Source organism: Hirundo rustica, chromosome 3, assembly GCF_015227805.2.
Source record: "Hirundo rustica isolate bHirRus1 chromosome 3, bHirRus1.pri.v3, whole genome shotgun sequence".
Classification (NCBI taxonomy): domain Eukaryota; kingdom Metazoa; phylum Chordata; class Aves; order Passeriformes; family Hirundinidae; genus Hirundo; species Hirundo rustica.
This window is the reverse complement of record NC_053452.1, coordinates 62436984-62453610: the sequence shown is the minus strand read 5'-3', so window position 1 is coordinate 62453610 and position 16627 is coordinate 62436984. Positions and strand designations below refer to the sequence as shown.

Here is a 16627-nt window from a genome sequence, read left to right as displayed (position 1 = left end):
TGCATTTTATGGAACTCTAAGAATCAGAGTAAAAATCAGATCAAGTAAACAGACTCCTAATGAAGAAGTATTTTCTTAAATAAGAGTTAACATTCTTCTGAGTTGTCTGGGAAACCTGAGTGCACTTCCCAGCGGGGAGCAAAGGGACCTAAACAATGAGAATTGCATTCTCCAAAGGATGCTTTAAAACAGCAATTTATAACATGACTCCATCACGCTTTCTCACATCATCCAGAATCAAATGAAATGCACAAGAACAAATGACAAAGTCATACTTTCATCTAGAAGCCCAAGACATCTGGTTGATGTTAAAATTCTGAAAAGTGGAGTCCTGAATCTAAAAAATGGATTATGCAGCAAGTGACAAGGGTTAGAGGAAGAGCTGGAACACTGGGACACCAGTGCAGAAATTGCTAAATGGACATGACCCATTTTAGGAGGAATGTGGTCCCTAGGTATAAACAGGTATTTACAGTGTGGATAACCACCACTTATTGCCCAAATATTGGAATATTCAATGTAAAAGGAGCTCCCAAAATCAACAAAGTCAGCTCAAAGAGGCTGCAAGAGTACTAATTCTAAAGAAAGCCATTCCAGGGAAGAAGCAGAAAAATAACACTGTTACTAGAAAAAAGATCCCTTGGACAACCAGAATTAAATTATAATAGGCAGACACAGAGAACTGCATATCCCCCCAAAAAGAGCATCTCATCAGTAGCAAAGTCTGCACTGAGAAAAATCAAGAAAAGGCCCATCAGCAGCATGAAGGAGCTCAGTAAAACAGAAAAGAAGGCCCTCTGGCAAGACCCAGATTAAAACAGGTCTAGACATGATTGTGTAAGAACAACCAGAGAAGTGAAACAGGGTCTATTTCTTAAACACCTCCCTGATGTAAGGAGAGGGGCTAAAAAAGGGCCACAAAGATTGTTAGTTTGAGAAAGGGATAATAAAAGGAAAGAAACACAGGGAAAGACTGCTGCTAATACCCTGCAAGGAGAGTAGCACAGTCTCAATCAAGACAAGGCAGGTAAGGCCCCCCACCAAAGTCTCCTGCAGGTGATGTCTGCTGTCACACTGGCTGCCTTCCACACAGACTTTCAATCTCATTCTGGACCAGAATCTCCCAGAAGTCAGGTACAGATGGAGGCTCACACAGCAGACCTTGATTAGGGGGTTTAAATCTAATTTTTTACCTCAGGCTTGACACTTTCTCACCCATGGCTTCACAGAAGCCAGAGAAAAAAAGCATGCTATAAAAAGCTACACTTCTTCTAAAAGGGATAAATGAAGCCGGGTATTGGAAATTGCAGAAAGACATTTTCTGCAACAGGAATGAAAAATTGAATTAGACGGCAGATCACAAGGCAAGAAATAAGGGCCCAAAAAAAGCATGACTGATTAAAACTCCGCGAGCAGTATTAAAAGAAGATGAGCCTTTTTATTTTGTTTTCCCCTTCCCAGGCATTTTTCAATAAATTGACAGGAAAGAAATTATTTGATTTAACCACAAAGTGAATCTGCCACATTTTTCAGGATGATACTTCCTCAGGCTCCCACGCAATGCCCACAGGTTCCACCCCTAACACAGTGCTGGGGGTGGGCAGCACCATGCAGGAGGGCTTGGTGGAGGTGGGGATAGGGCTGGCCAGAGGGCTCATGCAGCCAAGCTGTGTTTGCTGCACACACACATCGGGTGCCCCTTCTCATTCTGTGTCGTGACATAAAAGCTGTGTGAGCCACACACCACTCCCTCATCTCATCTTGTGCCTAAGCATCCAAGTGAGCTGAGTAGTTCCAGAAAACAGCAGAAAAAGTAAATTAAAAGGTCTTTTCTAGGTAGGAGAGACAAACTTTTTACAATTACATAGTTAGCAATAAAGATTGCCCCATCCACAGGTGCTGCCTTGGACCTGTTTAACACCCCGTGTGCCAATGCTGGCGAGGAGCACCATGGTTTTACAAAGGCTTATAGAACACATGTAGGGCACAGATCACAATTCAAGAACACACAGAACCAAGAGAATAAAGCAGATAGTTACACTATATTACAGCTCTAATTCCCCTGAAGTGTGCAGCATAAACTCTAAAAACAGCATGAATCACTCAAAGCCATGAAGCTGGACTGATGTCCCATCATTCAAGATGCAGTGCTGGATCCTCCTTACTACCTGCAGATGTACAGCAGCAATCCATTGGCTACCGCCCTATTTCTCCTGCCCTGCTAACTACCAATACCTTACTAATATTGTCTTCTTCTAATTCCCACTTATGACCGTATTTGAATTACCCTGGTGTCAGTGGGTCCCAGGCACCTCAGTTACCATACAATCATTTTCAGAGCAGCTTTCATCTTGTCATAGCACTTCACTTGGGCCTTGCCCATGAAGCAGGTTTTAGCTATTCTTCACAGGCTGCCAAAGCCTCCACACAAGTGAGTGAATGCCAAAATAATGCTCACAGAAAAATTACTCATGCTAGAAATCTGAAATGTTACATGAGTCCTTCCTTCCCCCCCAAAAAAGAAATTAGAGCTATTTGAATTCTGTTCAAGCAAACATTTTCAACAACAGACATGCCTTTTAGACTAAAGCAAAAATTTGTCAGGAAAGATCCACTGACTACTTTACCAGATTCTTTGATGAAAAAGACCACCTGCAGGCAAAGGTGTTCCATTATAAAATTTTTAGTCAAATTTAAATTACACTATTCCTCTAGAAATAAAAAATAAAAAAAAAATAATAAAAGAAGTACAGTGGAGCTTGCTTTCAAAGAGGAAATACTGTATTTTTTAAATTATGTGCACACTTTCATGCAGCATATGCAAACCATGTTTATAACTTTGGCTTCCCATATCTTTATTTTTATCATGTATGTTTACAAAAACCAGAAAACAGAAAACATTCTCCCAGACCAAATTCAAGAGTCTCTTAAGGCAGGAATATTTCAATAAAATTTTCTGCTCATCTCTACTGCTGATACACAAAGGGGAGGAGGGGTTTCCCAACAGTGGCTGAGCTTGGCATCTAAAATGTCAAAAACACAAGAACCACTTCAGTTGCCTGAATTAAGCTGACTGGAAAGGAACAGCATTTCTTGACATCAGCCTGGAGAGATGCAAGATTCAAGGTGTACTTTTGATGGATTTGATGTATCAGGTTTCTGCAACTCACAGCACTAAAGAACTTAAAATACAAAGTAATATCACACTAACAACCCTTCACAAGACACAGGGTAACAAGACACGCTTTGAAATTCAGCTGTCTCTGCACGCGGCGCTACCAATGCTGCATTTGCACTTCCTACACAATTTCTGACTAAAGCAAAGAGAGATCACATACTTAGTTGAAATCACTGGTGATTTAACTCTAATGGAATGTTGCCACTTTGTCAGGATACCATGTAAATTTCAAACAAGGAAACATTGACTGTCTGATTTGTCTGGGGTTTTTTTCAATTATTATGGTGACTGTGACCTAGGTTTTCCAGATATGATACTTGTCTTCAGAGATTTTTTTGGGAGGGAGGGAAGAGCACAATGATATCTCAAAAAGGCCTAAATGAGATAATTTAGCATCCAAATTCTACCAAAAATAAAATTTCCCCTGCTATCTTTTTATTTACAAGCATTGTCTCTTTCACACATATGCAAATCCATGTTAATTTAAATTATTAGGGCTTCCTCATTCTATAGATTTCCTTTTTGTTTATGAATCATCAGCACACGAAGTAGGACTGGAAGATAACACCTAGTAACAGACCACGGATACAGCAGAAGTTCCTATACACACAACTGTTTAAGCACAATAGGAATCTATTTAACATAAGAATTTACTATTTGATTTAGTCTTACTGAGACTGCTGAGTCACAGCATAGTAATTCATTTTTTACTGACTACAAAATCCAGGAAGTAGGAAGCTGAAGCCACCAAGGTTAACAAATTCACACAGTTTACAGACTTATTTCACACAATTTTGCATAAATGCGGAAGGAAGAGGAACACAAAGGTCCAGCCTGTGGGGCTCCAAACTTTCACTATGACCTTGGGTTGCTTTGGCTCAGAGACAAAACTAAAACCTGGGGCCGAAGAGGAAGACTGAAGGTGCAATTTTGAAGGCAATGTTTGCAGTGAAAATAGGTTGAGATCCACACAATGCCTGCTTACACCCAGGGAAATTGAGTCATTTCAGCAACATCTGGTCATTTCAATGATGTGGACCTGATGTGGATGATTATCCTTCAGAGATTTACAATGTTAACTATATTGCTACTTGGAGTGATAAAGAGAGGAAGAGTTCCTTTCATAGTCCTTCAATAGCACACGAAAGGGCTCAAAAACTAAAGAGCTAAGAGGGACTCAGGAAGACGTTCTCTGGAGGCTGACACAGTGCAAAGTTAGGCAGCTGAAAGCTGTGGCTTGAAGGGAAACTGAGGGTATTTAACATTTCCCTAGAGACAAAAGGAGTAGATTTTATTCTCATCCCCTACAGTTCTTTGCCATGTCCTAGAGACTTAGCTCCTCCTTTACACTGGCTCTAGTCAATATTATATTCCCTCACAAGTCACTCTAGTTAACTGTGAAAACAGACCCAGACTTTCTGTTGCTTTTTAGTGAGATAATTGACTCATACAGGTATCTTCACTGGTGCTTGGCAAAACAGTGGTAACAAGTGAGCTGGGAATATGCAACAGGGACACCCTCCTTCCATATCCAAAGGAAGCTGTTCAGGAGCTCTATCCTCATAAAGCCACAGCTAAGTATAACCTCACCTCAAAATCGGCACACTGGAATATATAAATGCTTCTCATACTTCATATTATCCAATCTGAGGAGCAAATTATATATATATATATATAAAATAGTGGAGATCAGAAATGATGCATCAAACTCAAACACCTCAAATATCAGTTTAAACTGGGAATTAGTCACCTCACAGATGTAAGTAGAATGGACAATTCCAGTGCATTTGTACTCTTTTTCTCAAATTCTCTTTGAAACCTAAATACTTCTCTATGATGGATTAACAGCTCAGTATATCAGCAACTATCAGAATGGGTCTGTATTCTCTAAAATCTGCCTTAGCTAAGTTTTCCATTATCTGGACTATTTCTGTTTATTATTATCATGCAGTACATTTTATCAGCTGCGGACAGGATTGTTCAACAGAAAGGATGTAAGATTACATGGTACAGGTAGTCTAAAACATAGACACATGTTGACAGGAAAAAATTCACTTAACCAGGTTAAGATGGTTTGGGCCTCCCAAAGGCAAAAAAACCAAACCAAACAAACAAACAAAAAACCCCCAACCAAACAAAAAAAACCTAGAATGAAGTAAAGCCCTGCAAAAAGATAACTTCAGAAAGAAAGCATCATCTCAAATTCATGCTTTGTTGATATTATTTAAATTTCTACTAAATTTCTAAATTTAAATTTCTACTAAAATCAGTGGTAAATTTGAATTGTAGACTACAGCTAAAAATCCTCTGCCATAAAGACTGTAAAAACACAAAATTCAAACCCAAATGAAAACTAGTAAAAGACCCCCAATACCAGCTCATAAATACAAGGCAAATAACACAAGCTCTTGAGCCCATTTCTAGCAGTGCTTACTTAACCAGATGTCAAATATACCTTGTCAAAAATAAGAACAGCCCTCTTAAAGGCAGGCAATGTAGGACTTAAAATCAACCAGAAACTTGTAGTAACAACCCCCCCAGGGCTCTAAAAATGTGAAGTGATGTAGGACTGCACTAGAATTCTAAAACTGCCAACTGATTTACAGGAGATTTTAAGTACACGCACACACATACACACACATATATAGATATATGAGACCAAAATTCTATATCATTTTAAAAAGTGATCTAAGTCACACAGCAAGCACTTCAACATGCGAAATTGTGGTGTCCCAAGCTTAAGGAGAAGGGAGAAGCCAAGATTCATAGACGTCCATGGTTAAAAGGAATGGCAAAAGTCAGAGGGTCTGAAAAAGCTTATAGAGTTTTGTTATTCATTTACATACTTGGCATGAACATTGTTATTCTAGTTCCTGATCTCCCAGTATGAACACACAGCAGTGGGTTTTGGATAGGGGGTAGGATAAAAGGGGAGAGAGGGAGAGAGATAAATTAAATAGCGTGAGAGAGAAAGAAAGGAAGAAAGAGAATAAGAAGAGAGATCACGGATTCTGGCTCCAACATTGATCCAGCTGGAGCATCCAGGTCCTGGGGTGCACACACCCCCAGGCTTTGTGAGGGTACCTTTTTATAGATATGTTTACCCTGTCCTGGAGGTAAGCTTCTCACTTGCTATGCAAACTAGTTATTATGCACAGTCCTTTCTTTTAGATCTTTCTGGAAATGGGTTGGAGGCTTCAAGGGTCTTTAATGGTCTTAATTCCCCACTAGAGCGCATGACTGCTTCTCAACCTCATTGCTGCACTTGCCCTGTACTGTGTTGTGCTTATCTCCAGGTACCAGAACAAGGACATCTCCCCCAGAAAAGTGCTGCTCTACCTTCATCTGACCTGTTCTTTTTCACAGTGTGTTATTGCCAACAATCCTTGTTTGGCTCCATGGCTATCCAGCCACCAGTGTTTGAAACATACCCATTTTAGTCCCTTATCTCTTAGGCTTCTAAAGAGAATCCACTCTCAGATCTGGCTACTGATTCTTCTCTGATGATGTGGACATGAATATGTCACATGAATGAAAAGTGCTCTGTGAGCCTGAACTCTGCAAGAACTCATGAATATGTGAACACCATCCTGCTACACTCATATCAGGCTCTGCCCAATGAAAAATGCTACTGTGTACTGAGGCACCCATATTTCAAACATCTGCATCTTGTGCACCTAAACGCTCCTCCTCATAAAATTAAAAGCCCAAATCCTTGTACAGAGTGAAAGATTTCCAGAGAAGTTCATCTGCTGTGCTCTGATGTTCTGAAATCTATTTCTGTACAAGTTTAGTGTAGAATCCTAAAGTCTTTACAGCTTCCTCCATCTCTCCTTTTTGAAAGGTGAAACAACTGACAAATTGTTCATAGTGGAGCTACATCCATGCAGAGATTGGATTATTTTCTGCTCCTTTGATTTCCTATGGATTGCATTTAATGCACTAAATACAACTTGTAAAAGTAAATAAACATAAATTTTCACAGGAACACACATCCCAAAAGCTATTTAATAACATTTCATTTCATTGTACCTCTTACTAAGGGTTTCATGGAACATGTTTAACAGCTTAAAATATAACACGAAGCATGACTAAATATTTCACAGAAATATAGGTAACACACCACTAAAATGAAAGAAGGCCAATTTGATAAATGCAGTATTATTAGCATAAGCTAATAGTTAGCTCAGCACTTACAACAGTAATGAAACTGGCCCTTGGCAATTTAACTGTGCAACATCAACTACAGCTGAAGAAATTATAGTTCATTAATTTACTTTCTAAAGAAGAAAAGGAAATTATTTCTGCCTCTACCTACGAGCCCATTCTGAGATCAATGGTATGAGAAATGGCAGTTTTCCATCTCTGCACTCTCATCCTCTGCCTCAAGACACCATCATTTAAATTTGATTGACATGGCAGGGACACACCTCTACTTAGACTGCAGAAGCATTAGAGAGGAAAAAGGAGGTAAGGGGAAAGAGATTGTCTCAGAAGCACTCAGATACAACAGAAGTCTATTTGCCAGGCGATGTAGAACCAAATTTTCAAAGTCATAGATGTGTGTAAAAGACCTACACAGACATTGCCCCAACGAGATTTCTCAAAGGCACCAACATGAAGTAGAAGACAAGATAGCTCAGAATTAAAGACCAGCTATTCTGGCTATTGGTTGGTAGTGCACTGCAGCGACTGCACTCAGAGATTATTGTAATCTGCTAATTGCACAAATGGATTCATTACCAACTGTCTCTTCCCTATATCTGTTAGCTAATTGCCCAACAATCCACTACCATACCTGTTTTCCTGTCCAAAGTCCTCAAACAATCCTGCCAAATCTGCCTTCCTTACCTTCACACGCTGTGTAAACACAACACACACTTCAAACTTCTGCATAAAGGAACCTGAAGAAGGTACTTCAATTATTTGCAAAATTCCATCTCAACATCACATTCACTTCTGCACCTCACTGAAATGGCTGCAGTGTCATGCAGAGGTGTAAAATACATTCACATTTGGCAGCAGAAACCACAAGCCACCTTCACAGACTCAACTGTGGCACACTGAAAAAAATATTTATTGAAAATATTATTAAAATGCTCAGCTGTCTGAGCAAGTTTCATACTTGCACCCTTCTACATTACTCAGTTTTGCAGTAATAATTGAGATAAATAATTATAGTGTCAGAAGCTTTATCTTTCCAATTTTCCTATCAGAAAAAGTCTGAAAGGAAATTAATTATCTTGCCCTTGTCTGGACCAGTTGGATTTTTTTTCCCCGCTAGTAACATGTTTATGATCTTTATAAGAATGCTGCTCTTCTGGAGAGTCATACTGTAACAACACATAAAACAGCTAAGACTGAAGAAAATCTTTTGAGAAGACGTCTTCCTCCAGATTAAACGTGGACTGACCTAAGATGCTTTCACTTTTCATCGTTGGCCTTATGTCAGCAATAAATGTGCCAAAGTTCACACAAGCCCTCCCAATCCAATTTAAAATGAGCCAGCTTAAACCAGAGTGAGACAATTAGCCACAAGAACCGCTACAGGCAGAATGCATCAGTAATATCTTAAACCACCTCAGCTATTTTAAAATTGGATTTGTCCACACCTCAACTTTAGTAGAGATGTGAATCATGTTGCCAGACCACATTTCAGAGGAGGTACCTAGGTCATTTTGGTACAAGTGAGTTGCTCAAACTGTATTAGTATAGTTAATGTAGTACAAAGCAGCAGAGATAAAAACCTAAGAAAATATTTCAGGTGAAAACCAAGCAGTTTGGCAGTTTAAATAGAGACTGTGAAAAACAGAACTGTATTTGCAAATCTAGACATAAAAGCAGCCACAACAAACTCCTTTCGTTTTTAAAAAATAAAATGTTCAAACAGTTTATTCAAGGAAGAAAACAAATCTCTGATTTCTGTCTCAAGTTCATCTTTTGTCATCTAGTGACTGAGGACAGAATACCTATTCCACTAATATCTACTCACAGTCCTAAAAAAATCCCCAATTTTTGTCCTCCAGTATTAGAATTTTCAAATCCAAGAGCAATAACAGCAAAGAGTATGTTTCTCTGTCTTGTTGCTGTTATTAATTAAGTCCCATTTCTGCTCCTGAATTGCTGTTATTTAGTTGCACTGGATGGGCGTGTAGAAAGTAATGGAAGATGGATCAACAGCTGTAGTTATTATGAAAATTATGGCAGCGCATGAGAGGAATTGCAGCTGCTCAATTCATGCAAATAAGAGCTACTTGACAATGCCTACAATTACACAGCATGTCAAAACAGAATAGCTGGAGTGAAAGTAGAGACTACATATTTTAGAAAGCCAAAAAGATTTCCATTTCATTATATTCCCATTCCCTAAACGCCTATTTAGAGATAACAAGAAACACTCTCTGTCGACAGGCTCACAGATAGAGAAAGGTCTGCTGAGTCTCCCAGGTGCACTCTCCTGCCAGCAATGCAGCTGTCAAACCGGAGCCTCTCTGCTGTTTCCCAGGCATTTGTAACAGCCTGGACTCACATCACAGCTGGGCCATCAGCTCACTGTGTGCTGAGCAGATACAAAGAAAGATCCAGCCACATCTACTTTCAAAGCAAAGGAAGATTGCTTACAAGTGGCTCAGACAATGTAGATATCATCTCCTCTATCCAAAGCCTTTTCCTGATGCCTGGAACAGCACTGTAATATTCTAGTTTACTTTACTTCAGAGTGTACCTTCTTTCAGCTTGTTTCGGGCAATTCCTTTCCGCTTCAGGTACTAAGGCCCTCTTCGAGAGCACATTTCTTTTTCTTAGATGAAAACTTCACTAAAAGCTCCTCATTTTCAGAGATACTGCCCACTGTGCTTATCCTGTTACATCTGTAGGCTGTTTGCACATTAGCAATGATGTATATAAAGTGACATTTTATTACTTTAGTGTCTTCCCATTCCTGTTCTGCCTGTTTAATTAAAGCCCTCTTTTTTGCCAGTTGCTTCATGCTAGCAAATCCCTGCATCTGCATGGAAAAAAAAAAAAAAAAAAAAAAAAAAAAAATAAAAAAAAAAATAGAGGCAGGAATAAAACTTCATTTGTTTTCCTCTGCACCTCAAACTCTTGTTTCAACAGTCGTGCAGCACAAAACTACGTTACAAATAATAAATCCAGAACAAGAAATACAACAGTAATGAAGAGATTTATTTATTTTTACTTATGACATTCACATAAAGAGACACAGGGAGATACACAATTTTGCAGCCCTCCTACTTCTCACTCAGGGGTGAGTTGGACCCACTTGGTGTCTAACACAATCAGTTCCTAAAGTTCCTTACTGCTCTTGTTTTCCACAGTGACCCAAACCACATAAGCTGGCAGAAACCACAACTTTTCTTTTCCTGTGAAGTCTCCACAGTGACCCAAACCACATAAGCTGGCAGAAACCACAACTTTTCTTTTCCTGTGAAGTCTGATGACAAAATCTCGTTGCAAATGCCTTGGAACCCAGGAACTGACTCCTGGTAGAACTGGTACCTCAAGCTTCTCACATTTCAGCTGGACAATAATTAAATCACTGACCCAACATAACAGCTACACAACTTGTTAGCCTTACCTGAAATCACATGCTGTGGTAAGTTCAGCTCCTCCTCCAAAAGCTTTTCCTTGAACTAGTGCAACACTGATCAAAGGCAACCTACACAAGAGACTTTAGTAAGCAAAATTCATCCTTTTAGCCTTTCAGAAATTATAAAACAATTCAACTAAACCATTTCTACAGTAAAAGTTGAGAAAAATATACTGTTCCAATTTATTCAAATAACTAATCTTTGCGGGCAATCAGCACAATACCAATTTCACTTCTGTGAAAATTACTATTGCATAATTGATACAGAATCCCAAAAGGAAAACAGCAAGACAGATATTTTAAATGGAATCAAAATAAGTATCATGTACTGAAAAACATGTTACAAAAAATACCTGCTATAGAATATACCTAAAAAGACTACCTGTAAAGAATGACAGGATAGCAACACAAGATTCTACTCTAAGCCAGTACACCACAGAAAGCAGAGAAAGGGACACAAAGAACTGAAGGGCTGGGTTATCTAAAATTAATGAGATTTACCATGACAGCTTCAGCAGCTTCTTCAGAGTGTTACTATCTCAGTCATCAACAAAACTTTTTTTTTGCAGACAAAACCTTTTGAGGATAGCAGCAATCTTTACCTTTGTTGGTGTTGTATTTAATCATGTTCAAGGTAATTCAAAGGACAGAGGGAAGGGAAAGTATTTTTCCCCACTGTTGATGTGAAATGACTACTAATGAACAGTGACTTAGGATAAGGCAAGTTCCCAAAGAAATGAAGACAGCTGGTTAGTCACAGAATTTGCACCCTCATACAGCTGTTTCGTCTTTTACTATGAAGAGACATTTAGCTTTTTGAGCAGTTTACAAACCACATTCAGAAGTCAGCATCCTAATCATAACCACATGTCTGGTTTTAGTTCTCCTTTAACAGAAACACCAACACTTTCTTACAGTCCAAGTTCACTTATAAGCTGCAGCACAGCTCATACAGTACATGGCACAAGAGAACCCACTGGAAGAGGGCAATCTCATTTTTCCTGTGGTTTATGACAAACCAGAGGATGTGGGTCCAAGATCGCTACATCCACACTCTAATCCATTTGAGGCACCTCTTTCAGGATGACAGCCTGCCTCAGGTCTGAGGGAGACTAATCCCATCTACAACAGATGTCCCCAGACAGCAGCTCAGCGCTCCCTCTGAACCATGGCTTAAAGAGATACACTAAGTCGACACACCTGAGGTGGGGGCTTAATCTTCACACATCTTCCTCCTCTTAGCTTTGCCCCATCAATATTGATTATATGGAGACCAGCTTATGCAAATGGCTTCCAATCCCGAGGATTCCTTACAGTACTACTAATACAAGTCTCCAATCTCCTGGGTAATTTTACAGAAAAAATGTTAATTCGTAATATTTTCTCATATAGATTATTTGAAAACAAAGAATATTTGAAAACAAAGAGTATTCATCTTCAAAGAGCTCTGAGGAAAAAACCACAGACTCTACCACAAATGGATTTAATATAAACTTGACTTCTTAAGGGAAGAAGCTAAGTCTAAAAGAAAGGTATGAAGAAAGAAGTACCAGATGGCAGTACTGACTACACTCCTCTTGTGAAGTGGGAAGATTAAACAAATATATCAAATAAATGTTACCTATGTAGGCTGCATAACCTGTTGCTGCTTGTTATTTAAGAGCTACTGACTTAGACTGAGTTAGAGAGGTTGAGTTTCAGAAAATTTGAAGGCCTAGATTTCCTTAACTCTGGATATCTCCTAGCTCTACACATATAAGCCTAGGGTTTTTTTTCCTGTTCCAATCTCTGGAAAGCCTAATACTTGCAAAATGTTAAGGTTAAATTTAAATCCATAAATACCTACCTGATTAACATGCGTGAATACAAGGTCTGGTATTCAAAATTACATACATAAAACTATGTATTTAACTTTAAACATCTTGTTAAGGAATTAGCCAAAATACATTCTGATACATATAATTACTTGATAAATGGGTAGACAAAATATATTACCTCATAAGTCTGGTTAAGGTGTTCTGCATAAACATGCACATATTCATCCCATCCTACAATGAATAGGAAAATTAAAATGTTAAGTGATCTTAATGTGAAGCAATTAAACACATAGATGGAGTAGACAGGAGTAAGCATTCTTTATATTTACTTCATCTGGATTTTGTCTCCTTGGTTTACATTGCCCAAATTCTAGCCCAACCCCACTATGCACAAATAAAAAACCTAGCATAAATCAGGTTAAAAAATCAGAACTCAATTGACTTATATAAATTTCAGTTATAATTAAGTGACTGTTAAAGTTATTGCAATACTGAATTTCTATATTGTAAAATTTTAGTGTTTCCTCCTAATTTCCTCCTTTCACTTCAAGTTAAACACCCATAAATCTGAGTTTTTAAATTTTGTACAAAGCCATAGTGTGCTACATATTTTCTACTGTTCCAAATCCATAAAGTTTTAGACAAGATGCAATTCACCAATTTAATCTTTCATTGTTTGGGCCAAAAGCATTTCAGCTAAAAAAGACTCCAAAAACACCAGACCACAAAATACCGAAACAAATAAAAAAAACAAGCCAGAAAGAAGATTCTTCTCATCTCTCATCCTTCATGTTTTACATCTACTTGCAATCAATAGTGAAAAAGCTACAATTGTCTCCTTCCAATGCAATCCAAGAACCAAAGGGTTCCAAATAAAATACGTTTTAAAAAAAAACCCTCCTACAATGTGTCTTTAAAATGTGGAACACTTGGCAGCAGGGCATTACACCCTCTACACGAATTCAAGAACAGCTACATAAACTCACAACAGGAACAGCAACAAAAGGTTATTACATAGAAGGCAACACCTCTAGCTCTAGAAGTCTTAGTCACAAGTTGCTGGAGGCTAAGAAAATATTTTGAGACAAAACCTTATCTATCTATCCTCTTATTATCCTCTTTCTCAGACATCAAGAGCTAATCAGGAAACTGACAAATAACTGGGCTAAATGATCCAGAACCACCATGTTCATATACGTACTGAATTGAATCACACATATTATTTATCCCAGATTAAAGAAAAGAATTATGCTTGGACACTGCAGAAATAAAAAAACAGTAGGTAAAAATTTCAGCACATCTTTCAAATAATAAAGAAAAAATCCAAACAAATCAAACCCAACATGTCTTTACCAGAATTTACTAATTTCTAAAACACAGTTTTACAGAAGTTGGCGAGCTAGAGAATCTGCCTGAATTAAAAGCCTCTGACTCATACCTCAGGGAAAGAAAAGATATGCATTAAGTCTCTAGCACATCTTTGAAATAGGACCTTGAAATATCAGTAAGCCAATTTAAGGTGATTTATTGTCCATTTAGTCATGTACTCCCAAGAGCTACTCTGCCCAAAGACAACCAGCTTTGTGATGTTTAGGCACAAATCTCTGGCAGATGTGAGTGCTATGACAATTGCTACACAAGGAGCAGCATATTTAGTTTTACTACACTAAAGAGCTGCTTGAAAATTTTCAAACATTGATTTACAAAGAGGCTTTTAGTTATTACTGTAGCCATCTCCTACACCCACTAAGAACAGCAGCAATATTTCCACTCCAAATTAAAGAACATTCAAACCCTTCATGATAGCTGCCTTAGTAGCTAAGTTCAAAGCCCACACAGACACATTGGTACCAGTTCTCAGACACAGACTTGCACAATCCCCATATTACAACTGCCAGGATGGAGCTGCACAAAAGCTCTTCGGAGAACACGATTTTTCACTTCATCACAGTAGAATCCTTGCATTCAAACTGGCCTTCTCAGCTCATGACAAAATCCAAAATGGTAATTAAAGATTCATTCCAGAACAGACAAACTTGAAAAACACATTTATGTCTGAGCAGAAAAAAAAGAAAAGTTTTCGTTCTCTCAGACTGTAGAGAGATTACTGGGTAGCCCACGGAAAAAAAGCCAACACAGAAAACACTTAAAAAAAAAGAAAAAGCAATTGCTTGAGTCTTGGCAAATAAACCCCTCAAACCCTCCTGACAAGAAAAATAAGGCCACTATTCAGATAAAATACTCTGACTAAGAATTGTTCGCTACCGTCTAGTAGAATAATTATATTTGCAGTTCTAATACTCGTCCTTGAAGTAAGAAGATGTCTAACTAGCAGAAAGGGAGGTAAAATGCAGTAAAATGCATAATGAAGAAAAGGATTAATAGCTTGGAGTGAGTCTAGGAGAGCCAGGAAGAAGAAAGTCACCTTCATAAAGCAGCAAACTCTAACGCTGGCTTTTACTGCTGCAAGAGCTTCAAATCCATTTTCACTACAGACAGACCAGTATCTCCACATTATCTCCAACTGCTCCAAAGTCCTTCCTCCACAGCTTATGCTTGGGAACATCTGTCCTAGGGTTTCTACACAGGAACCAAGGAAATCAAAATTCTCTGTTGTGCTTCTTCTGAGCTGTTATTTCAAGAGCTATTCTTGCTTTTCAGGTAGGCAACTTTTCAAATCTCACTCCAGAATGAGGTTCTCACTCTGGGAACACCTCAAAAAGCCTTACAAAGACAGAAGGATTTTTTTTTTTTTTTTTAAATTTAAATTCCACTACTCATTTACTTTCTGTGATTTGGTTATGTAATGTTAGTACTCAGAAAAGAAAAATAAGCAGGGGGCCTAGGTTTGCTTCAGAGTTAGGAACAACTGAACATGGGAGAAAGTGGACAAAGAGGAAGAGAATGAAGTGGAAGAGGAGGACAAAGAGCCACTAGGGGGCACAAAAATTCTTCAGCATTCTGGCCATTATTCTGCCTATCCTGTACCACAGGGAAAAGCAAACCGTACCGAAAATTACGAAAAATACGGTCCTTCCTCAACCAACTGGTTGGATAAAATAAAAGTGTTTTCTGCAATTACTAAAAGCTATGGGCTAAAGCAGCCTTAAAACAATTTATATATAATGGAAAGCTCAGTTGTTGGAGCATGGTGCTAATAAACAACAAGGTTGTGGGTTCAATGCGTTCACTTAAAAGTTGATCTTGATCATGCTTGTAAGTCTCTTCCAACTCAGAATATTCTGTGATACTGTGAGAGACATACCAGTTCAGGCATGAAGCTATTCATTTTTGGGTTTTTTTTTTTTGCCTTGGAGATGCCTGTGGACAGAAAACTTAACCTGAAACTAGACAAAACACTCTCATCTGTATAGAGAGGAGAGTTCTGTAAGAGCGAAGAACAGCAAATGCTATCCCATATTCTAGTAAAGTTTTATTTAGTAAAGACTATTAAATCCCACCAAAGAGATGGTTTAGGAGCTATTATAAAGAAACTCTCAATAAAAGATAAATAGCTCAAACTCTCCAAAGGAAATAGAAAAGCAACTATGTTTAACTATTCTTGGAGCATTTCTGGTGACTCTTAGGCTTTAATTTCAATACAAGCATGAGATCTAGATTCTGTCCAGAGAATTCTCAAAAGTTATAACTAACACATATACATTTCATTCTGCCCGGTATATATGCTATCAAACCTAATCCTTGCAAGAGCCCTCTCTGCCACTGAAGTGGCTCCAAGTAATCTGTATAAGCATACAGACAGAATATGAATGCAGAACTCTGAAGGAAAGCCTAGACTGCAAATAAGAAAATAACTGACCTTGCTTGGCTTCAGCTTCTTTTCTATTGGTATAATGCTCAAAGAAGTTGAGAATTGCAGATTAAAATTTTTAAAAAATCAATTTAGAAAAAAATCACATACACATCTATATTTTTAAAATTACCAGCTCTTATAAAATATCCAGACGAAAACTTCCCCCAAATCCATTTATATCTATAAAGCATGACATTTCCATATTAAGA

The 16627-nt window shown here is 38.2% G+C and overlaps 1 protein-coding gene across 4 annotated transcripts in view; it reads right to left on the bottom strand.

Annotated features, from left to right (window-relative positions):
- Positions 1-16627, bottom strand: part of ECHDC1 (ethylmalonyl-CoA decarboxylase 1) — a 42483-nt gene that overhangs the window by 10905 nt on the left and 14951 nt on the right. For all 4 annotated transcript variants that reach the window (XM_040057886.2, XM_040057883.2, XM_040057884.2 and 1 more), the window contains 2 exons: positions 12783-12835; positions 10776-10856 (listed from right to left, as the gene is read on the bottom strand). In XM_040057886.2, the coding sequence (XP_039913820.1) occupies positions 10776-10856; positions 12783-12835 (134 nt within the window). The remainder of the gene's footprint in view (positions 1-10775; positions 10857-12782; positions 12836-16627) is intronic.